The 24,539-nt window shown below is 45.5% G+C and overlaps 2 protein-coding genes across 3 annotated transcripts in view; one reads left to right on the forward strand and one right to left on the reverse strand.

The window, feature by feature from the left end:
- The window catches only part of GRAMD1B (GRAM domain containing 1B), a 98,325-nt gene extending 97,154 nt beyond the window's left edge, over nucleotides 1–1,171 (forward strand). The window contains 2 exon segments of the mRNA XM_054087082.1: nucleotides 175–292; nucleotides 1,034–1,171. Of these exon segments, the coding sequence (XP_053943057.1) occupies nucleotides 175–292; nucleotides 1,034–1,123 (208 nt within the window). The 3' untranslated portion in view covers nucleotides 1,124–1,171.
- SCN3B (sodium voltage-gated channel beta subunit 3) lies at nucleotides 1,149–24,294 on the reverse strand. Of its 2 annotated transcripts, none has more exons than XM_054087081.1 (6): nucleotides 24,258–24,294; nucleotides 14,803–14,966; nucleotides 13,038–13,263; nucleotides 12,005–12,143; nucleotides 11,331–11,423; nucleotides 1,149–10,839 (listed from the first exon to the last, which is right to left on the reverse strand). In XM_054087081.1, the coding sequence occupies exons 1-5, from the start codon at nucleotides 24,277–24,279 to the stop codon at nucleotides 11,360–11,362; spliced, it is 615 nt and encodes a 204-aa protein (XP_053943056.1). In that variant the 5' UTR covers nucleotides 24,280–24,294; the 3' UTR covers nucleotides 1,149–10,839; nucleotides 11,331–11,359. The 2 variants fall into 2 exon arrangements, with proteins under 2 accessions (XP_053943056.1, XP_009555836.1); XM_009557541.2 differs by lacking the exon at nucleotides 24,258–24,294 and adding an exon at nucleotides 16,539–16,952.
- Between the last annotated feature and the right edge of the window lie 245 nt (nucleotides 24,295–24,539).

The raw sequence follows: 24,539 nt of genomic DNA on the forward strand, positions 1-24,539 counted from the left end.
ATCCAGTTTAGGAAAATACTGAGCACATTTAAATGCACTTTTGCTCAAGAAAATCTGCCGCTTTAGGGTGAAATATTAGATAGAATTGTTGCCATCTACATGCACCCCAGTGCACTTTGCACCCCTTGACTTCGGTTTCCCTTGGTTCACTCTCATTCATGTTCTGCCTGACAGGTTACCCCAGTCTCAAACAGAATGGGCCCAGTTACTGGAATCTCAGCAGAAGTATCATGACTCAGAGCTACAGAAATGGCGTGAGATCATCAAATCCTCAGTGATGCTTCTAGACCAGGTGAGACCACATGGCTGGTTGTGATTAGAGGGTCACCGTGTCTTCCCAGCCATCCACTCTCAGTCCTTCAGCCTTACCTGGTTCCACTGTAGTCTGTCACACACCAGGCATGTCGCCTCCACTACCGATTCCCTTTAGGTCTGTCTTCTGATGTGGCAGTGGGCAGCAGGTCCTAAGGGATACCGCAGCTTCTCTGTCACCTCACAGGGGTCATGCATGTCAAGGAGAGAACTCTACAGGGCCAAAACCCTTCTATTAACATAGCTTCTCTCTACTCTCTGGTATCCCACTTTGGAAAGCAGACTGGTTTTTACCTCAACCCTGATTCATGCAGAGCTTGTGTGGATGAAAGTGATGCGCTCTGTATGTGTCCTTAATGGCACAGAGCAAGGGGTTTTGGTATCTGCTGTGCTTCTAAAGGATCTAAAGTGCCAGCTGTACACCAGGCTGCTTAGAACAGAGTTCATAAATGAAAGCCACTCTCCCCTACAGAGAGAGCTGCTCACCCTGTACCTCATTCTGCTTGATCCTTTTCTGTTCTCTTGGAGAATGGCCTCTCACAGGCTGTGGTCTTCCCAGTACCAGTTTAAACATCCCAGCCCTGTTGTGCCGCTCCCCAAACCCAGATGATTATGGTATTGATACTTTACATGGAAAAAGAAGGCACTGATGGGGAAGGGAATCCCAACGTGCTCTCACTTCTAGGGTGGCATCACAGTGGAGGAATTTCTTGTCTTGCAGATGAAGGATTCACTAATAAATCTTCAGAATGGCATCGGGTCCCGAGACTTCGGGTCAGATCCAGAGGAGAAACGGAAGCATTTCCACTAACAGGCAGGAATGCAGGAGGCCAGAGGACGGTGTGCAATATGTGTAAATACGATATATAAATATATATATATAAGTATATATATACAGAATATAAATATATATATTATATACAGATTTTAAGAGGAAAAAAAAAGCATACGTATCGAGAGGAAGGAATGACCTCCAACACTGGCTGAAATGGAGCGTCTCAGTGGTAGCGTGGTGGGTGCGTGTGTGGGAGGGCTGTGCTCTCCCAGCACTGAGGTGCGCTTAGGGTTGTGCTGATGTGCACTCCCCTGGGCCCATGCACCACTCTTCTGTAATATTCCTGTCTGTCTGTCTCTCTGTTTTGTTTTTGTTGTTTCAAAGGGAAGCATCAGAGTGAGTGGCCCCCCCATCCCTCCCTGCGCATGAAGGTCCCTGATTGACCATAGTTATCTATACAGACAAAGGGGACACTGTCAACTTCCTTACCTTGTTGGCTTCAGGGCAGAGAGGTTTTGGCAATTGCCATCAAACTCTCATGAAACTGTTCTGCATTTGGAGAGGAGGCCCCTAGATAAATTACTATAGTTGCGTAGAGAGCAGATCTCAGCGGCAATTGCCTTCTAACCTTGGAGGAGAAATGCAATTTGCTGTCATGCTGTCCAGCCCTGTTCATAGAGCAAAGCACAGAATGTATATGAGCTGAAATGCATTCCCCAAACATGAGTTTGCTGTCTCCTGTTATGGATACTGCATTCATAGTAGCCAAGGGGATGGTAGGATGGGAAGTATCTGCCTACAAGGTGCATGGATGGAGGAGAGCCATACTGCAGAAAGCACACTTCCATCCCTTTGACAGTGTCCCCTTTACATTTTCTGTAGTTCTCTGCTTTCTATGTGCTTGAGCCCCTGCCATTAAGCCATCCCTGTGCTGAAGATTTACATTAGTGTTGAAAGGGCTACTACCTGCGCGACTTCCCACGATAAGGGGAGTACCCCACCTTGAAAAGAAAACCAAAATCAGTATTTATTTGCAACCACTCCCACTACTCTGCTCAGCAGATTTCCCTCCTGCCCCTACAGGAGAGACTGTTTTGCTCACCCCATCCAGCCCTTACCTTCCTCTGCAGGAAAACAGTAGGGAGAAAAAGAACCTCCTTTCCTTCACTGGGATGTCGGTATGACTGCATCTACTGAGGAGCGAGGCCTCAGAAGGTCCAGAAGTGGTTAGGAAGGGTCACAGGGACCAAAAAGGAAAGAAAATAGGTACCATCAGTGAGTGGCAGGATAGATCTGGAGGGGCATCCACAGTGTGAGGCATCTGAGGTGGTATCCCTCATAAGCTGGACTGTAAAACATTTGCTCTGTGAGCAAGTCAAATGAAGAAGACAATATGCATTTTCACTTGTTCTAGGGGATAACTTGAGACTCCTCCTGGCAACTAATGAGGAAGAGGGGCAGCAAGGCTGCACACCGTGGTGGACCAACTACCACTGTGACTGGTTGTGATGCAGGGTGCTTGTTTGAATGCTTAATAAATGCATTTTTTCATCTTATCCAGTCAGGTAGATTAGGTGATATGTGAGTCCCTCAGTCTTCACCTTGTTCAACACCAGGCCTTTTCCACATTCCAAATGGAGGAGGGAATCAGCTGCATATTCCTTGTATGCAAACAAGGAATTGTAGCTCATCCGTTGTCTCTAGCTCTAATGGGTGCTGAAAGAGCAGGGGACGTAAGGGTGAGTAACTGGTCTTCATATCTCTGTCACCCAGCTGTGTGAATAAGAGTTTCTGGTACAAAGTGGAATCCAAAGCAAACCCTCACAAGCTCCTGCTCGTGCGTGCCAGTTAAGGAAAGGTATCATATGTGAAGTAACCTGCTGGTTTCTCCCATCCTGCCTACAATTTTTGTGACCAAGTACTAAAAACACATCCCACAGATGAAGACTCACAATTGAAGGAGCATGGATGAAGATGTGTTATCAAAAAGACATGTAAGAGTGTGAAAGCAAGGTACAATTGAGGAAACCATGCCTCAGCAACTAGAGAGTACATGTATTTATGACTATTTATTTAATTTAATGCTGCTGACTACTGTACTGCTCCCTGGCTTTTTTCCAGGGAGGCTGCTGAAATGGCTACTGTACAATGAAACTGAGGTGCTAAGTGCCTGGGAAGGGCATTCTGCAGCTTGTCTCGGGACAGGAGGGCTCTGACTCCCTGCTGTGACTTGCCACACTAGTCAAGTCTCATTTCCCATTAGTTACTCTCACATTACTACGCACAGAAAAATCCCCTCATCCCTTTTCCTGGAATTTAATTCTAAGCACCAAGAGTGAAGGCAGAAAGGAGGCCCTGTGCCTGCCACTTCACCTGTGCCAGAAAAGAACGTGGCCATGTCTTGAGAGAGAAACCTGGAACCAGGATTGTTTTGTGCATAGATGGGTGTAACCCACTGAGAGACAGAGAAACCCACCTGTCCAAGAGGGCTGAAAATAAATGCTAATGATCAGAATTGGTTTCTTACAGATTTCATATCCTCTTGCTAGTTACGGAGGCAAGAAATGTGGTCACTCATCTGTACATCCTTCTTCCTTTGCATCATTCTTCCAGTTTGCTGTTGTGTTAGGTTTGGGGTGTTCCTGCTGGTATGGCCTAGCTCTAGAGACAGAATTGCACAAGTTAAATGTTAAATGAATGCGAGACCATGCAGAAGCAGCTGGAACAATCTTGAGCACTAATATTCATTCTGCCTGACTTTAAAAGGAGTTTAACATATTTGCTATCTTTCTTGACACACAGCTACGTTAAATCCTTCAATAGAGAGCGTAAGGGTGGTGGTCATGAAACAGAACCTTGTACATGCAGTGCCCTTCAGACCAAGAAAGGTTTCTCTTTGAGGCCTTAGGTTTCTTTTACTTGGATTCTCAGTTATTTACTCCTTTTTGCCACTTGGCAGCAAGTCTAGCTTGGAGTTGGATAATGTTCACTATCTTTTATTGACTCTTAATTTATCCCAGTAGTAATAAAAGAGAAAAAAAGCAAAGTCTTTTTCTTAAGGCAAAACCCACAATGGCACTAAAGGTGAGGGCTTGAACAAAACCTCAGTATGTTTTGGCCTAGATGCCTTCCTCTAGAGAGCAGATAGGAATCGCTTGCTACTGCAGCTGAGTCCCAATCAACATATTAATGCCTTTTGCAGCCATAGACAATTTAGACCTGTCACTTTATAATTATATTTCCTGGAGGAATTAGCAACGATTTATAGGATCGAAGTCAAGCAACCTGAAAGATGTTACAGGGGGTGGCACGACTGCCTTCCGCAGGCAGCCATGGCAAGGTAGTAGCTTGGCTTCCATTGTCAGGATTTTGCTCCTTTACTCACTTTGCTGACCTGTGCCAGAAATCCCACATCAATGGTAGTTTTTAATAGCACCTTGGAGATGTGTTTTTCCAACAGATCCTCCCTTTGACCCTTCTGCTCCCAGCTGGGGTGTGATATGCAGAATCTGAACCACTACGAAAAAAAAAATCATAAAAAAAGCATTTCTCCAGCAAAATGTGCAAACTAATGCCAACAGCAGTAGTTTAATTCTTGCCAAGAAAGATGCTCCCTGCTGGGAAGAGGGAGAAGAACGAGAAGGCTCTGATTTGGCACTTTGTGTCTCACATGTTTATACGAGAGAAGAATATACTTCGTAATCATAACTGGATACAATCTCATTTCTGCTAAATAGGTGTCCTCTAGTGCTTACCTTAAAAGAAATGTTTGTGTTATGGGATCTGGGATGAGCTCAAAGTGAATTTGAGACCTGGATAACTGCTAAGCAATCGTGCATTCATAAAGTAGGTACCAAATGTATCTAATGCAGCTCCTGAGCATTAAGTCTAATAAGGAGCAAAAGAGAAATGTCAGGTGGAAATGTCAGAAGCATGTGCCCAAAACAGGGGCATTGCTGAGTCTGCACATTCCATTTAAAAAGAGAAAGGTACTTACAATGGTAAGAGTAGGAGTTAGCTATGAGTTAACTGGGTAACCATGCTTTTTGGATGCTGAACTATTATCTCATAATCCAAGGCTGCAGTCGGAAAACTTTGATATTAATTGATGCTAACTAGCTTCTGCATAAATGTTTTTTTGGCTCCCTTAAGTCCTTGGAGAAAAGAGGAAAAACCCACCCAAGTTTGACCTCCTTAATACATTTCAGTGATGCTGCTGACATAGAGAATGCATTCACACTCAGGTTATAGATTGCTGTACTGGTCTGGGGCAGCACTCGTCCATTTGAGCACCTGCCTCCACTTCTCTGCTTCAGCTCTAATAAAGGGAAGTCTAAGAGATACACAACATGCTTTTGTTATAAATATGACTCTATTGAAAGAAGCAAGGTTTTAAAGCATGATGCTTTCTGGATTTAAAGCCCCAGCCCAAAATCGCCTCTGAAATAGCGATGCCTGCATCACAGTATCCCTTCTCAAAAAGCTTGATGTGCTTAATGTGTGTTCTTAACGGACCCCATTAGTTTCAGCTCACGTAGGTGTAGATGTGGACAGACATTTTAGCCTACTTTTCCCTTAAAACCATGCACTAAACCATGTAGTCTACGTGTATGCTTTTTCCCATCTTTATATAAGAAGGTAGAAGTTCATTTTTAAAATGGTGGCTGGATACACCTTTAGTCTGGACAATTGAAAAGAGACCTTTAGTTTGTGCTCCACAGTCATTTCTGTGCAGATATAAAGGTGATGGGAAGGTGCCTGCAATGCACCAAGACTTGAGTGAAAGACGCGCTTGCAAACCTCACGCTTTGGCTTGCAGCATGTCAGAAGTGCTAACCAGAAAGGCATGCATACATGCAGGTTCTGGTAGATACATTACTTGTGTGCCACGTGGCCTTAATCCCTCTCTTTCCTGGTAGCTTTGCCTTCTTAGATGTGTGTTTCCATCATTTCTCAGTGATCCTAAGGCACGTAAATAGAGAAGACAGACAGAGGGCAGCCTGCAGCTTTCACACCATTCAGCCCTAGGACAGAGTGGTGGAGGTAATCTCCAACCTTAAGAAGACCAGCAGTGCTCGCACAGAATGAGCCATGAGACAGAGGTTAGTAGCAGATATTTCAGGGAGTGAATCGCTTCTGGCTAGTTAGAAGGGTCTTTCTGTGCTACTAGGAATAGGAAACCATTTGGGACTCCTCTTCCTCTTGGGTTCATTTACCTGAGTGCAGTTAGCATAAAGCCAGCCTGTGAGTTGATGTCTGTGAACAACAGACCTGTGAAGGCTGGTGCCCAGGTGTTTATGGTCTGTAGCCAGGCACAGTGATCCACAGTGAAGAGGTCAGTGTATATGGCAAGCATGCTGAGTACTCCTTTGCCATCAGTGTGGAGATTCTGCCCTCCTGAGAAGACTTCTCAACTGAATGACCTTACAGTGTTTCCGCAATGTGTACTGAACCAGCCATTTTAACCAGGGACTCTCAGTCAAGGTCTGCTTTTCCCAACGAGGATAGGAGCTAACCACTTCCTACTACTACCTACGGAATGGTTGGACTCGATGACCCAGTGAGTCCCTTCCAACCTAGTGATTCTATGATTCTACTTTATAGGTGGGAATTCCTGCTTCCACAGTATGCAGAAAAGCAGAGTGAGTCAGTAAGAAACACTCTAAAGCAACAGTGGGTAGCTCAGAGGAGGCAATTCCATCATGTTTGTCAAGGCAGCTGCTACTGTCCTACAGCTCTTGACAGAGCAGTGCTTTCTCCGCTACCTGCTGAACCTCCACAGAGATCTTCCCAAGGGGATCTCTGCCAGGCTTGCTACCACCAATATGTTTCATAGTGCAGTCATGTGGATTCTGGCTTAATCTTTTCAGTCCTGGCACTGGTTAAAATATCTGGCAGGGACTTGCTTAGAAAAATACTCGAAACAGACTCTTAAACCAAAGCATGAGGTCAGTGGCTCATGAAATGTTTGTGTTGGTGGTTTCCAAGATGTGACTGTGCTGACTTTCTGGCCCGTTCCCCCTGCCTGGCATGCTCCAATCTCTCTGTGCTTTGCAGTCTCTACAGCACGGGTCTCTCTGTGCCATAATACCTTCCTTTTTCTAGATGTGCACACTGGCCAAATAACCTCATGTCTCTATCAACTGCCAATTGAGATTATTTCCTGATCTAGCCAGACAGCATGGGCTTCTCTCTTAGCATGGCTACATGGCTTGCCATGCCCTCCTCTCCCACACGTTTTGCAGTGCTTGCTATGGCTTTTCCCTTTCCCCTCACACCTTTGCTGCTGGACAATCATTTCCCATGTCATAGATGGACTGACCTGGTGCTGTCCCTGCTTGCCTTTCCTTGCTGCCATCTGTATGCTCTTTAAGTGAATGTGTTTTATTTTTTTAACAGGGAAAAGGACTTCCTTCTGCTGAAGGAATTATATTTGCACATGGCTCAGGGAGGTACCTCCTCTGGCCATTTCTGTTACCTCACTCATTTAGGCCAATTCTATTGCTAACATTACATGGCCACCTTCCCCAACCCATATTCCAAGAGTAGTTAAGAAATAAAATCAATGTGCAGCTCAGGTTCTAGAGCCATTTGGTCATGTCTCAGTTTTGGCCCAAACTGCCCCAGTGGCACTAGGATTTGGGATATTAGCTGTTATGAAAAGGCTACTTTATCCAGCAAAGAGGTGCAGCCTGTGCCACACGCACGTGTTTCCCCATCTCTGCAAGCCCACCTCCCTTGCCGTAGTAGCACTTAGCAGATATGGAAGCACTAACCTGACTCTTGGCCTGATGCAGTCAGAGGGGAGGGAGGAGCAGCAGAACCATTCCAGCGTTTCAACCATCAGGACTGGCATCATGTGGCTGTGGCACCTCTGGGACATTACCATTCTCACAGCAGTTCCATCTCCCATCGTGTGCTGCAGGGCTGGATAAAGCTTCTAAAAACCTGGAGTGTGTTCTCCCCACCCAAGGTCCTGGAGCCTGTGACCCCAATTGCTGTGCGTAACTGCAGAATTAATGAGGATCACCTCATGTCAGCAGGGAATGGGAGTGGGTTGTACAATCGCCTGCCGGCGTGTGGCTCCCTTTGGATGTCACCACTAGAGCCCAGGAGGCAGGAGGGGGCTGTTGGCCAAGGCAAATGCGCCTGTAGCTCTAACATGAACTCTAGGGTGGGGTTGGGAAGGAATGTCGTTTTGTTTTGGGAGTTGTCTGTCACAAACTTTGCGCTGTGCGCAAAATGTGATTAAATGATAATGAAACTTACCTGCTAGAACCTAGGAATTGTAAAGGCTATGCAGCCAAAATTTACTGTAAAGTAGCTAGAACAATGGAAGTACGGTATAAATTAAAAAGATCTATCAAACAAACAGCGTGACTCATGAGTGCTTTGTTCTTTTTATTATCCTGCCTCATCTAAAGTCTCTTCTGTCACTTCCAAATACAGATTGAGTCTTTCCAGAGACCAACCAGGACCATCTCTTCCAGGACAAAGCCTGCTTTTAACATCCCCCTTGAAAAGTCCCAATGTTTTGTGTTTGCTATGAGAACCTTGCACACAATTTAGACACCATTTTATCCTGCCTAGGACAACACAGGGCAATAGTCGTATCTATCTGCAGGAACTGGAAAAGAGAAAGATGTGTCAAAAATAGCATCTCAAGAAGATGCAGGTAAGATACCAGGAGGTGCAGGCCTAGGGGATGTCCTTTCTTTACCACCTGAGGTAGCTCTCCAGAAGTTCTCTGTTTGCTCCTTTTTTGACTTAACATTAGGATACCAGAGGATTATCAATGCCTCATGGGGACTGAGGAGCACAGTTGAAATGGGAGAGGGAGTCCTTACCTAAAAGTCACCATCGGTGTCAATGCCATGGTCAGTGACAGCAACGTTGGAGTTCTAATCCAGTCTCTCCTCTGCTGCTGTGGGTTTAGAGTTAGGATTAACATTATTGCCCTGAGGCCTGGGAAGCAGGCCTAGGGAAAATGGAGACATCCAGCTGAATTAGAAGAGAAGCTGCTTTTTCCCCTTGTGTATAATTGGTTTTAAGGAAACAGTGCCCAGACCACAAGTGTGCTTCATCTGGAAAATGGGCTCCGGTTGCCAGACTTTGCTCTGGACTTAAGAGCAATCCTACTGTGAAGACTGTTGTAGTAGTTACTATAAGTTGACACTCACTCTAAAAAAAGGAATTTTTGAACAACTGCCAGTTAGAAATCTGGCCTGGGCCTGACTTAAGAATGAAGTAATTTCTGTGATTGTAGCAACACATAAAAAGCAGCAGAACAAAGCAGAAGAAATCCCAAAGGTGGGAAACACGCCTTGATTTACAAGCGCTTTGTAACTATTTAGAAGCAGTCTGTAGCAAAATTTGTCACCTCTTGCAAGCAGTTGAGGCTCCGTTACAGCAGGGATGTAACAGCATCTGCTATATGAACAAACAAGACTTCCCCCCTTTTTTTCTTGAGGTACCGTTCCACTCCAGCCAACATTTCTGCCTATTTTTCTCTTTGTAATCCTAGCTGTTGAGCTCAGCTGATCTACATTTGAGGCTAGAAATTGTACTCTGTTTCATCCACTGCAATTGAGAAGGTAAGTTTGCCTAGGAAACATTGACCTAAGAGCGGGATTCTTGTGCAGCAGTGGATCATTTATGATGAATGCTGACTATTCAAAGCAATGACTAATTATTACAAGAAAGAATTACGATTAACTAGGAAAAAATAAGTGTTTTCCATCTATTCCTCTAGGCGGTGCTATACTGTAGTATGAAAAGACTGATACCACAGTTACAAAAGTACTACCATGTTATAGTGCTGCCTTTTCCTGTGAGGGTTAAGCTTCGTATTTGCTTTGCGTGCCCACTTGCATCAGGCTGTCATCCTTTTGGGGCTTTCCCCAGAAAGAGGCTAACTGCATACCTGGTCCTACTGACACACCTGTTGCAGAAAGTGGCTCCCACAGGTTATTCCTACCCCTGCGTCTCTGTGTGCTTGAGCAGTAAACCTGCCACGCAAGGCAAATGGAAGGAACTAAGACTTTTGACACTTGCTAATTGAAAGGGGGGGTACAGGAGATTCTTATACTTACGTCATAGTGCCTCGCAAAGCAGGGGTCTGTATTCTCAGCTCCCTCCTTCAGAAGCAAGTGTGAACATGGCACAGGGACTTCCTACTACACATTTTCAACAATTTTAATGCTTTACAGTCTTCATCCTACTCTGCCTGTGCACAGGCAGCCCAAAGTCCAGAGCAACTTACCAAGTAACAACTAATTAATTAAGTTCTTCCTTTTTTAACACCGATAAAACTGTTTGGGCTGTTAAAATATGGGGGAACTTCACCCTAAAATGACCTCATTCCCAGCCCTGCAGGTCAGAGAAATATGACATACATACCCTTTACCTCTGCAATGGAGAACTAGCATATTTAGCAAATAAGGGTGGTGGTGACAGCAGCTAAGAAATGACATTTAACATTTACAGAGCGATTAATGTGATGATGTGACTGAAACTTGGGAAGGAGCCGTGCTGCCCACACCCCTGTGCCCTTTGCTCAGCATGCTTCCAAAGAGGAGTCCTTCAGCAAATGGGCTGGCAGCTCAGAATGCGGACATGAGGCCAAAGTCAAGGCTGTACAGAGTCCAAGGCAAATGGAAGAGAATTTACACTTCCCCATATTTCCTCCCGATGGCGCAGAGCTCCCCCTCAAACCTGGCTGGCAAGACGTGGTCCTTCAGTCTTCAGAGCCCCTGCAAGTGAAAGAATTCCTCTTGGTACATGAGTCATTTGACATTAGTGAAGATTGTGATAGAATTAGTGGGATAACTGACAAGACATGAACAAGACTTTAAAAGATCTGGATTTTGGTCTTTTGCACACAAAAATCCGTCCTAGCAGACACTTCCACATGAGAGAGCACCCTTATCCTCCTCCCGAGCACAGCTCCCCATCTGTAGAGGACAGCAACTATACCCAGCTCTGCAGGAATGAGCAAAAGAGGAGTAAGGACACCATGAAAGTGAATGTGTGTGTTGGTTAGGGGTTTAAAGTAATAGTACACCCACCATCTAAAGATGCCTATATTACTTGTAAGGTCACAGGGGGAGCTCCAGAGAAGGAGCACAGCCAGACTCCAGGAGTCCCCTGTCCACCTTTTGTTTCACCCTCATGCACATTTAACCCGCTGTAGTAAGGCCAAAGTGTTCACAGACATGTGAACGAGTGTTTCCTTGTCACCCACCTTGGTGCCATTCCGCTGACTCCTCTCTGCTATTCCTCCACAGGCACAGCACAGTTTTCCTTGTTTTCTGACGGAATTGCAAGATAGTCTGTCCTGTAGTTGGAAGGAAGGAGGACAGCAAGTACTACAGTGTAAAAAACAGTTTGATCCATTCACAGTTACATAGATACTGAATGCTATGTGTATTTCTAAGGTAACAAATGTCACCTGTAGAAGACGCTTGCAGTAGGAAACACTCCTCAGCATAGTCAGGAGCAGACACCAAGCCTTCCCTAGTGTAAAATCCTATACATTCAGCCTTCCTATCATGTACAAGAGTACTCTTATCCAAGCCAAGTAAGGAGAAAATAGGAATGGGCCACTATAAAAATTCGAGCATCTCTGCTGTGTCAGCTGCATCCATCAGTCAAACCTCCGGAAATAGGCATTCCAGGAAAGCAACTCTGCATTGTTCAAACTGGGCCACTTTGGAATATAACACACTATGGCCGCCCTCTGTACCTAGTGCATGGTACAAAGTGCTCAGTCTCTTTTGGTATTTCTAAACATGGCAATGATTTCAGGCACATCAAATGTGCAGTAGCAAAATTTAGTCTTCTTGCAGCCTGATCTGGAATGAAACATCTGAAGAACCCTCACAGAACATCTCGCATCTGAAGAGATTTCACACTTACGCATTTTCCTGTGCAGCCTCCTCTGCCTTAGAGACTTTCCTGTAGCAATAGACCATTTCTATCAGTAGCCACAAGGTGAGGAAGACCAGCAGAATGTACATCATAATTTCAGAGATGACTGAGGTGAAATCTTCTCCAGCTGGAGAACAAAACAAATCTCTGGTTGTTTACATGCAGCTACTGAAGGACAGCAGCTCAACTGACACTTTCCACCTTCGTGTCATCCTTCCCAACCCACCTTGGCAGAGATACCCATGTGCCATTACACTGTGAGAGGACAAAAGACAGGGAGCAGGTGAGGCTGCCAACAGGATATGCCAGGAGCAACCCCACTGCTTGTTTCCAGTGGAATCAAATGTGCACAGGCTTGCATGTGTCTTGCATTCTCTGCCGCCCACACATTCATAGAATTGCTCACCATTAGCCTATCTCATCCTCACACTCCGCTTGTGCATCCTACTTGCTGCTGTTACCTGACTTTATTGTGCCACCAGTGATTTGAGTTCAAAACACAGGGATGCTTGTGGGGAAAAAAGAGAGGACACAGTAGAAAAAGATGAGGGCTAAAAGCTCTTGTCCTTTTTTGAAAAGAACGGCAGAATTCCCACTGCTTTCTAAGAAGCCAGGATTTCAGCTCAGAACTGAGCAAAGCAAGAGGAATAGAAGGGCTTGGGAGCACTGCAAAGGGAAGGAGGGATTAGGAGAGGGTGGAAGCAAGAGACTGCTATCAAAATGGAGAAGGAGTTGTTGCAAGAGGGATGGGGTGGAAGCAAGGAAGCAGATATTGTAGCTGCCCTGGCAAAGGCTGTGTTGTGGCACCCAAGAGCTGCCAGGGGGAAATCAGGATTCTGAGTGACAAACTGGAAACTTCTGCTTGCACCTGCCCATCTGTTCCCCCAGCCTGCCAAACTCATTACACCTTTCCTGGTAGTTCATTCTCCCCTGTCCTGCAACACCACGAAAATCTATTTCCCTGGATGACAACAACCACGGCGAGTTAAAGCACAACACGCTTTCTGCTGGTCCTTCATACCCTCCTCGACCACGGTGAGGTGGATCAGTCTGGAGCTTGTGAAGAGAGGTCGGTGAATCTCGAATTCAAACTCCCGGGTGATGTTACAGGTGTAGATACCCGAATCATTCAAGGTCACATTTAGCACAGTGATGGATACATCCTGCATGTCTTTACTCCCATTCCACTGTAACCGACCACTGAAGCGGCCTGGAAATTCATGGTTTGTTTTTCTGTACTCGTAGATCTGTGAGGAAATGTGAAGGGATATTCAGATTAATCACTGACTCGTGTCTCAAACACCACCACAACATATGCAAGGAACAACATCACCCTCTAGCAACACATATTCTGGGCTATGGCTTCCTTATTAACAGCAGCTATTCATAGTCCACCACCTTTTTCCTCAAACTACAAAAGACAGAAAACTAAGTTGTCTCCACCAGAGAGAGAGAAAAACTAAGGTACAGAAAAACATAGACACGCTTGGACAATGACACAAAAGATTAGCAATGAAACTAAAAACTAGGGTCCTGCAGTCTTCATGCCTGGCCTGTTGGTCACTGTCTGTAAGATGAACTTAAGAAGGAACTACAGAATAAATACAGCAAGGATAAGCAGTTATTTTTTGTAAGCCCTGGGATATTCCGCTGAAATGGAAGTGTTGCAGGATAGATATGACAGTATGAAAATGGTACAGTGAAAGAACAGTGGAGTGGCTTTCACAGGCCTAGTCTTTTGCATGTTTCTGGCTGACCACACACCCCAGCTCACTTTGTTAGCATTCTTTGGGTTCCTACAGGGAAATGTATCACTCAGGTCAATGAAAGTGAACTCCCATTTCACTTCTTAGTGCAGTCCCTTTAGTTCTCACACAATAGGAGAATAATTGTCATCTTGCCTGGCTCTGCTCAATCATGATGAACCACTGAACTAATGCTTCATGCTCAGATAAAATAGATAGAAAGAAACACAGATGCTCAGCCTTAATCTTAATGTTTTACCACTCATTCTTGAATTCCAGTTGCTCCTCATCTGTGTGATTCCCATTTTGATTCACCTGGAAAACAAATTTTACCTTTTCCTGACAGGGATCTAGAACAACTCACAAGGAACTCAGTCAAGAGACCATTACCTCAGGCTTTCTCTGAGGTAAAAAGAAGTAAATCCTGTCCTGCAGATTTATTCGCGCTTGATTTAATGTCTAAAGAACAGCTTTGGGTTCAGAAGTGTCCTAAGAAGGGAGACTTAGGCAAGACTACCAGATGTCACTCCATACTTCTGTTTCCCTTTTAGATGTCCTTACCTACTAGAATTTACATATTCAAGGAATAGAACTGGAAATTCACATTCGTGTATGTACAATCCCAAATGTTTGAACTCAACAAAATATTCTAGCTTTTCCTACTCGAGTGCGGAAATAAGCTAAGCGAGGAAAGGACGCTTTAGGTACTGCCCAGAATTGGTGCTGTGGAACCTCTGTGTGGAAGTGCTGCAGAAATTGTTATGAAGCGCAGCTTGAAGCTAAACTCCAAGCTAAATTTGTATCTCTGCCATGATACAAAAGAAGCTTGCTTGGTATTTCTATAGACTTCAAATAAGAATGTAGCAGAAAGCTTTTGTTCATATTTGGGTCTTTCTCCTTCCCTTATAGAGTCTTTCTTGGGCATCCTGCCACAGGACAACCTTACATTCTCCTAACTTTTGCCTCCTCCCACAAGTTCACTGGGTTGTGTTTCACAGTAAGACATGTGAAAACAAAGGCTCAGCTACCAAACATACATACAGGTTCATCTTTTCCACCCTCTGGCCTGTAGAACCATTCCACCACTGTGGTGGCTGTGACTTCTTCCCTCTTCATGCAGGAGATGCAGAGTAGCTTCATGTGCGTTCCTTGGACAGCCTCTGTCTCTGATGGAACTTCAACACATACTGCAGAACAAAAACCAGCTAGGGAAAAGGAGCAGCACAGAGGTGAGACAGAGAAGCATTAAGACAGAATTGGAGAGACATCAGTTATCCACATCTCAGCACCACATCATCCCCAATGGAAAACCATTTGATTCATTACTATCACTCTCTGATAACAAATAAGTCTCAAATGTCAAATTTTACCAAGCATCCTGCTCTGAGATACAAATAATTCAGAATAATTAACAGAGGGTGGTCACTTCATGCAGATTCCCCCCCTCCAGTAGCTGCTTTGCCACGACTTTAATTTTTCGTATAGTAATTAGTGCCACTTTAGAGGCATTGTTCATTCTTTCCCATGCTTACTGAGCATGCTCCTGTTACAGTAGCAATTACAGTCTGATATGAGACAAAAAGCAGAATTCATGTGTGGAGGAACAGCACACTCTTTGTGCTAAGTTGAAAGGTTTGGAAGCTTTAATCTGGCAATGTGTTCAAAACAAAGTGGGAAGATTCACCACCCTTCCTGTTTCTAGGTTTCATAAGCAGTACTGGAAACCAAGGGGTTTGGACTTGAGTAAATTTGGCAGCAGGAGGAATTATTGATTTTACATGCATTCCTGTTCAAAACACTTCCAGTCAGATATGTGCTAACACTGGCAACTATAAAATACTGCTCTCCCAAACAAGACAAAAATCACTGTCTGTGGAGCTAAACACTTCCTAAGAAAAAGGATGCTTAAGCACGACATCTCAGACTAAATCCCTGCTGACATCTGTCCCCTGGGCTAAACAACACTGAGTTCTGTCTGTCCGAACCTGTCTCCAAAGCCTAGAGTTTAGCTCACTGAAGATGCTGACTTTGCTGGCTGCTCCCTCCTCCCCAGCCTCTGAGATACCATTAATCCACTCTTTCAAACATTGTGTTATCCTGGCACCTATCCAGGGAATAGCCAGATTCCAATTCTCCTGTACTACCCGCTCTGTGGGTAGCACCAGCTTTCTGGGAGAAATAAGAAAGAAGCTACTGAATCGTGCTTTACACTGGTTAAATTAGATACATGCACACAGATATGCACCCACACAGAACTGTAGGTATATGTGCACATCAAGTGTAGCTATACTGGTAAAACTAACCATCTTTTCTTGGTTGCAGAAGAAAAAACGGTCATTGCAATAAAACAATTCACTGCGGTTTATATAGGCTGCATGGAAAATTAGCACTAACAGGCACTGCTTAACGGTTTACATACCCTCCCCAAGGCAATTAAACGTTAAATTACATTGCAAATTTCAAAACAACAGCGAACAGGAAACAGTAAAGAACTTGCACAAATATTAATGCACACGCTTTGTGCCATAGGTCTACTTATCGGTAATGTATTTTCTCTGCTAATACTAAGTCCATTACATTCATACTAACTCTACATGAATATCATTTCCTTCTCTGATAAACAAAAAGCCACTTTGAAGGCTGGTCTTCATGACAGCATTAGCACACGGAACATTGCTAGGAAAAACGGTGCTTTGAAGAAGCATCGCGCAAGAGACAAGCACCAGATTTGGTGGAGAATCTTGCTCTGACAACAACATGGAATGGAAGGCACCTACCCCAAACCACCAACATGAACGAAGATGCACAAACCAGCCTTGGCAGCACAGCCATTGTTCTGAGCCACGAGCAAATCTCAATCTGGACAGAGGAAAACGCTGTTTCTCCCCCTTCTCGGTGCAACAGGATGCCTGGGGCTGCGAGTTGCTCCGGTTGGTTGGGAGCAGAGGGTGGGCGGCAGCGCTGGGGGCTGCACGCAGGGGCTGGGGCGGGTTCAGCACCACGGACAACTGCCGGGCGCTGCGCGGGGCGCGGCCGCCTCCGCTCCGCTGCGCGCTAGGGCGGGTTCAGCACCACGGACAGCTCCCCGGGACGCGGAGCAGCAGGTGGTGATTGAGGTGATGCAGAGCCCACCCGCCCTTTGTTCTCCGGGGGCAGAGCACATCGCCCCTCACTGACGACGGCTGCGCGCTGCCCAGCCCAGCCCGGGCAGGGGGCACGGCAGGCATGCGCGGGAGCCTCCCTCCCTCCCCCAGCCTCAAGGAGGAGCAGGAGCTTGGGGATCGGCAGACCCCACTGGGCTCTGGCAGTCCCCAATGGCCCCTCAGCCCCTCCAGGCATCCCCTATCCCGGCCGCATGGACGTGGCAGCTCAGCTAAAGGAGCTGGATGGACAAGGGGAATCAGCATTGCTTGCCCAGACTTCAAAATATAGCCAAGGAGGGAGAGTGGGGACAGTTATCCATGTGGGGTCACAGAAAGGCCTCTGCCTGTAATGAGTTTAATACTAACATTTGTACAGCTCTGAAGGTCACAGCTGGAAATACTGGGAAATCCTCTCTCCTCATGTTCCAGTCTGATTCCCAGGAGTTTAATGCCAGCAGCAGGCTGGGCTTTCTCATCTTGGACTGGGGCCACTGTGCCCTGAAGAGATTCTCCAACTTTCAAGGTCAGAATGGACACACAGGGAAAAAAGAAGCGCTTGTTAAATGTGCTCCCTCTTTTTAAAGCATCTACTCTATGTCAGCTCAATAAACAGCACAATCTATTGAATTAAACCTGCCCAGCCCCAACAGAGAACAACATGTGAGCAACTCACAGAGCCCAAATGCAGAACACAGACGAGAACCATCCAAACAAGGGCATTTGTGGCCACCAGAAAGCATCCGCTTCAAGCCCTTCAGCTGCACACGGACTCTCAGCTGGGCACAGCACTGCTGGCGGTAGTCACTACCACAGCTCTCTGGCCTCCCGACACAAGTGCAGTCTGTTTCACTGCTTAAGTGAAGCAGGCACAGAACAAAGACAGCCAACACTTTTCCCAGACATCATCTAATCATGTTTGTATCAGCAAGCTGCATTCATCATCTGCCAATAACCATATGCAGAGGAACTGCCTCCACGTCACCCTTTATAGCCAACTGTGACAACTCCAAGTAATTCTGAGCTAAGGAATCCTCCTAATTCCTTGTTTTGCTTCATTTTACTGACTGGACAGGTTACTCTGCCCTGTTCCAGCCTATGTCAATCTGTGATAACTGAAACCGTTGCAGCCTTAAAGTATTACAGCAGGGACTAAACAAAGCCATAACAGTCCCTACATGATGACAGTCAAGTTTCACTCGCTGCTGCCTCTGCTCCAAGGTTTATTTCGGTTACTGTGCACGCCTATTAGCAAAATAATTAAAGAAATCACCTACTTAATGTATATCCAGGAGCCAGGTGTGACTATGGAGACCAACGCCTTGCAAATCAGTGGCTGCAGAAGCCAAAAACACACTTCCATCCATCATGAATATCAAAATCATAAAATCTGACCTTTCTCTGCAAGAACACAAAATGGCAGCCATGACATCCAGAGAAGGTGGAAGGATGTAGCCTCCTACATTAAGCCATTTGCTTGTCTCTCATTTCCCCTTGCTATATTCACAACTTCACAAAGGAATGGGCATGCTAAGCCACTGGATTTGCTCCTAGCTCTTCTGTAATAATGCAGCCTGTGTGTAGTGGCTGTGTGCCGTTTGTGGGTTTTTATAGATACAGAAACTGCTGAACCATGTCCCCAGCTACAAGCACCTGTTTCATGAAGCACAATGGAAATCGCATCTGTCCTCAGGAAGTGAGGTACTCTGCCAGAAAGCACAGACCGTGGATCAGCAGAGCTGTACTGTTTGTGCTATGGCTCCTTTAATTACATCTATTACAGAGAATCCTGCCAGTGAGGAGAGAGGGGGTCTGAGAGGATTAAGAGGAAGCAGCAGCTCTAGTATGCTGATTCAGCCAGCAGCCACTGACTTAACTCTTCAACCCTTTCTACTCCTGCCTTAGCACAGCCCTGCCATCAGGTGCCTCGGTGCTCCCCCAGGTAGAAAGGGGGCTCCTCCTTTTTCTCCTCTAATACCAGGTACTCCAGAACTTACCTGCTAACCAATTTAAATTACAGTGACAAATAAACACCCTAAAAGAATAACAAATTGTCCCTTAGAATCGCTCATGTACAGACCCCAAGTAGTTTGGGCCAGACCAGTTTTCTAGATGCTATTTAAAGAAGTGAAAATTGGCCCAGAGGTGAAAACAGTCTCTGGCAAACCTGGGTTTGGATTTGGGTGGATTTAACACAAAAAGCCAAGGGCCAGAGAAGCAAATGGAGACCACATCCTTGCCTTCCTAGGCCTTGTTCTTCACCTAGAGTGTGCTTCATGTCCTAAGGATGACGCCAAAGCTGACTTGAAATAAATACTCATTGTCAGTTCAGTTCATTCAACTGCCAGAATCTGTGCTGCTTTTTTAAAAGCAAATGCACATGGAGAAAAACTTCTCTGGGCTTATTCAGGGATACTGTATGTTTTTAGAATGAAAGGATAAGATACTTTCATTCTTGCTGGGCTCTGGGCTCAGCTGGGAACTGCTCCAATACCTCCATGTGCCTGTTTGGAACAGGCAACAAGCACTGACAAGCCCTCTTCAGGAAAACTTGCAAATAAACACGGTGCCACATTGGAAACCTGATTCAATTTTCAGCCCTGGTATGCTGTGAAAGAGATGGAGACCACATATTCTGCAACCCCCATCCAAGGCAACGACATGTAGTTGCTCCTTCTTGCCCTAACACAGCTCCAATGCCTCTGGTGAACAAGCTGAAGGACAAGCAAAACCCTTCGTGCGCTGGATGCCTGGTACCACAAAGCTCTCAGCCATTTTGGTACTCCAGGGGAAACAGTGAAGGGAACTGAATGTTGAGAGAGAGAAATCTTGAATGCTGCAACCCAACTTATCATGCGGGGGTTGCTATGGCAACCCACCCAGTTAATGTTTCACAAGGAGGAAAAAAAATAAAGGCTGGCACTTTTGCACAGGCACATCAAGACAAAGAGATAAAAATAATGTCAGCACCCTGCCCCCACTTAATCCCTCACTCTGATGGTCCCTGAGCCAGGCTATGGGAGTGGGAACACAAAACCTTCATGTCTGGCCTCCCTGTGAGAGGCATGTCAGCAGAACCCTCTGTCATGGCCAATCACATCAGCTCGCTTCAGTGCAAACGTCCTCTTCATTGTGCAAAGCTTGTTCCTTGCAGAGCCCATCCTGACTGCCAGGAGCAAACAACCCCCCCACCGCTGGGATCACCAACCATCCCAGCCAAACAGCAATGGTGCAAACCCCTGCTGCAGGAAGAAAAAGCACAAAAAGGAAGGAAGCACCCTTTACATGTGCTCTCTGCTGCTCCTACAGAGCAGCCTCTAGCTGGTATGAAACCAGTAACAGTTTGCAGAAGAGTCATACCAGATAATGTGTACCAATTTAAAAATGTTGAATTTAATAGATGTAGGCATCCTTCCCATGCACGTTGAAAACCATTCCAAGGAAATCTACTGCAAGAGAAGACTTCTCTAGTTTACAGGGTGCCTGGAGGGTTATAAAAGCTCATTCAGTTTTCACACAAGTTTTAAAATGCCTTCTCCACATACTTGCCAACACCCAGATCCCTGTCATACACAGTACAGACAACTCCAGCTACACTTTTCACACATCTTTCTACCTGTAGATCTACAGTTGCAGCTGATGCGCAGTTCCCAATGCTGAAGACTATGTCTGCAGTCTTCAGGTGCACACAAACCCCCATTGCATGTTCTTCTCCCCCCCCCCCCCCCCCTTCATAGAATCACAGAATGGATGGAGTTGGAAGGGACCTTAATGCCCACCCAATTCCAACGCCCCTGCCATGGGCAGGGACATCTCCCACTGGATCAGGTTGCCCAAAGCCCTATCCAGCCTGGCCTTGAACATCTCCAGGGATGGGGCAGACAGTGCTTCACCACCCTCATTGTGAAGAATTTCTTCCTAATGTCTAATCTAAATCTTCCCCCTTCCAATTTGAAGCCAATCCTCCTCATCCCATCACTCTGTGCCCTTGTAAGAAGTCACTCCCCAGCTTTCCTGTAGGGCCCCTTGAGTGACTGCTATCTTAGATGCTCTCCTTGTACAAATACCTGCCTACATCATTTCCTCACACACATACTCCTATGACTCCTGAAGGCTATGCTCCACATTGGACAAACACTCTGTTTTCTGTCACATAGATGCTGTAGGAATTCTTTTCACTGTATACAGATTGTGCATTGTAAATCAGATTGTTCTTGATTTACTACTGCTGCTTGCGCTTGGCTTAGCTTCCTTCATGCCTGCAGAAAAGGCTGACTGATTTCCAAGGTCTCTGTTCTGGATGGACAACATTTTGACCCTTTAATACCAGCTACTCTCACCAAGGAGCCACAAGGTGCAGTCCCTTTGCCATCCTGTCTCCCAGAGAAAACTCAGGCCATTCATCACGTCAATATTTATGCTCGGCCCTGAGAATTGTTTTCCTTTCAGGACTGAGGAGGAAGAGTGGATATTGGACAGACCCCCCCTCTGTGAACAAGAATTAACTGCCCTGGCGAGCAGACTGCCTGTTTGTGAGCTTTTAATGCTTTTCCTAGCAGTGTCCCCTGCAGGGAAATCCCACCTCAAATGCAGAACAGGCTTGCATAAGCCAAAGCCTGCACATGCACAGGGGACTGTCAGGGTGTGGGGACTTGGATCCCTTTGTGCAGCAGGTGTGCTCTGAAGGTTGCGTGGAAAACTCTCCCTTGCATCCAAGAAACACACTGAACTACATTCCTGCACGTTGCTAACACTAAATAAACACCTTTTTTTTCAGCCCTTTAATACAGGCTGTATTTAGAGGTATGTTACTGTATATATCCCGGAAATTCTAAGCCGTGGTGTTGGTCCAGGTACTTTTGGGGTATTGCTTTCCAGAACTCAATGCCAACAAAATCAAGCAGCGCATATGCACATAGGCAAACCTTTGTGTGCTGTAACCGAAGTGCTGCTTTACCACACTGGAATCCAATGAAGTGGCAATTTCACAGATATGCCTTTAGGCCTCTCCTCAGCTCATTCACTTCAGCAGTGGCTGAAAATCCATTAGTGTGTCAGATTACCACACATATTCATTCACATTTGCTCATTTAATTTCTGAATTCTCATTGCTAGTAAAATACACTGACGCATCAATTATTTTAGCACCATGCAATGATTGCATTTTTGCAAAGAGAAGCTTGTTCAGCAAGTGTTACTGCCTTACCTTGGCTGGGCTGAAGTGCTAGCAGATGCTTTGTTCCTGAAGTAGTGAACAAAGCTGAATCTCCTCCCAGCTGACAAATAAGCATGTGCACACACCTTGCAGTTCATTTCCATGTCTCCTAGAAGACAGCCCTGGGCTACTTCTCAAATGTGGTTTTGTTTTCACAGGAGTCCAGAAAATACAAAGGATTCCAAGAGATTTTTTTTGTACTGAGATGCTTGGTCGGATATACCTACTTTCCAGAATCAAGTCTCCCATCACGAAAGAGAAGTGGGTTTGGTCTTTAGCTATGATTCTGCATCTTCTATCTGTGTATTTCCACCTTTCTCCTCCTAGTACCACAATTGCCACCATCTTTCATGTAAAACAACAAGCAGGTATGTTATACATTAGACACCACACAAGAGAAAGCACGAACAGCTTTTCCAGCTCGAGTACTAGAGAACTGAAAGGTCTTTTGTCTTGCAGCAGTGAGGAATATCTCCCTGGTCAGATTCAAAGACACTGTAAAATAGCAGAAGTTACACAGAGCTTTGAATCTGTAAAATATCACTTTCTCCTTCAAATCACCATTATTCAAACGGAATTCCTTGGTAGCACTTCACCATCTAATCAGGCACCTTCTCCTGGCCGGGTATTCTGCTACAGTTTGCTTACTTCTAGTAGCTGTTTTATTAAATTTAAACAAAGAAACAACCAGAAAAAAAACCCAAATTCAGAACAATTATAAGTTTCTATCCAGAGTCAAAATACTGTACAAGAAAGCAGAGATTGCATGGAGAAATCCCAAGGGGCGGAAGGGGAGAGAGAGAACACATATGTGTGACTATGTGTGAGTTATGGGGAGGGCGTAAAATATGCCTGGTGCTGTGCCGCCCTGGATCAGAATAGCACCGTTCTGCAGATCCAGCAGATAGCGCTGTCTGCTCCGCACTGCCTGAGCAGAGCAGGCTCCTCTCCTCCCAGAGATTTCTCAGACAACACAGATCGTAGAGTTAGAGAAACTGTGTCACTGTTTCTGTGTTCTGCTTTTCATCTGATGTTATTACTGTTATCACCTCAGAGAGTCCCTGTCACAGACAAGGTGCTTTATGAACATTGGACTACGAGCTCAGTGTAGCCTTTCTGTCCCACAATTCAATGACCATGAGTTCTTCACTGTCCCACCTGGTGACTGACTAAAGTACTTTCTCTATGAAAACTCCATTTAACTTATCTGCAAATAGATGATGCGTCTGCATCACTTACACCTTTTCCCCAGGTACTGTGAAACCCTACAGAAGAACATAAATTCCCATAGAATAGGGCTGCTAAACCTACATCAAAGTCACACCTGGTAACTGAATCAGCTGCAGTTTGCATGCAAGTGCAAATGCTCCCCTTTCACCCCAAAGATCTGAAGTTCCTGACTTAACAAACCCATGAAAACCCTGCAACACAGTAGTTCTGCTGCTGGTGTCTGTCAGATTCTAAAAGCATTTGGCCATAAAGGACTAAAGTGATGCACAGTCTCAATATCAGCTTCAGAATAAGATTTCTGTGACCTGATAAAAGCAAGAAGGATGCACAAATTTCTCCCCAGACTAAACCCTGGAATAGAGGACCAACTCTGCTCCACTCCACATGCTTGCCTGGCCTCCCCCTTCTCCCTCACTCCCTCTGCTTCACCTCTTTGCCCTGCTCGACTCCTGCCCCTCCCTCAGGAACCCTTACTTTGTCACTCTGCTTTGCCCATGCCTTACCTGCCTTTGTCCCCTCTCACTGCCCAGGTGATGGGCACTTACTCTTTGCTCCACGGTGCCTCTATATATCAAGTGGTTTTCACTGAGCAGAGAGGATACCACGCAAAACCAGACCGCATGCAGTAACCTATTATAGTGAGTCATTACTTTTTGCAAGAAGCTACAGAGTATACACAATGCTGCTTTGGCTGTAATTAAAACCCTCAATGGTCTGAGAAAGATGAATCCATAACTGTTGATATCAGGTACAGATCTCAGTGTGTTCCTGCCAGGTCTCAGCTCGTTCTCCAAGATAAATAAAATACTAAGGAATCAAAAAAAGTCTGAGATCGGAGAAGTTGGAAGGCACAGGGTATAATTTAGTTCCACCAGCAGCCCTTGAATGGAAAATAATAAAGGAACCCTTACCTCCAAAGACAGCTGATAGCATAGCCAGCTACTTGAGTCATGTAATTGCTTGCAAGTCACACGGGTTACTTTTATTTCAAGGTCAGCTGAAACTAGGTCATCAGCTCAAGGCTGTGTTTTGGCAAGGACTAAAAACTAGTGCTAACTGCCAGCAGCGTATGGAGTATGAATATCCCAAGAGGCAGAAAGGGGAGTGTTCCAAGAGTGGGAAGGGAAGTGTTTCAAGAGTGTTCTTGATCCTGGCGGTCAGGTACCATTATTACCTGCCCACCCTCAATGCTA

The sequence above is a fragment of the Cuculus canorus genome, chromosome 23 (genome assembly GCF_017976375.1).
Source record: "Cuculus canorus isolate bCucCan1 chromosome 23, bCucCan1.pri, whole genome shotgun sequence".
Taxonomy (NCBI): domain Eukaryota; kingdom Metazoa; phylum Chordata; class Aves; order Cuculiformes; family Cuculidae; genus Cuculus; species Cuculus canorus.

What these genes read in the sequence shown, in the direction of transcription:
- SCN3B (XM_009557541.2), bottom strand. Translation starts at nt 16,593, where the DNA reads ATGGCTGTGCTGCCAAGGCTGGTTTGTGCATCTTCGTTCATGTTGGTG. An exon ending in GTTCATGTTGGTGGTTTGGG is followed by an intron (nt 14,967 to 16,538) that starts GTAGGTGCCTTC and finishes CCTTTTCCCTAG; the next exon opens with CTGGTTTTTGTTCTGCAGTA. An exon ending in AGGGTGGAAAAGATGAACCT is followed by an intron (nt 13,264 to 14,802) that starts GTATGTATGTTT and finishes ATTTCCTCACAG; the next exon opens with ATCTACGAGTACAGAAAAAC.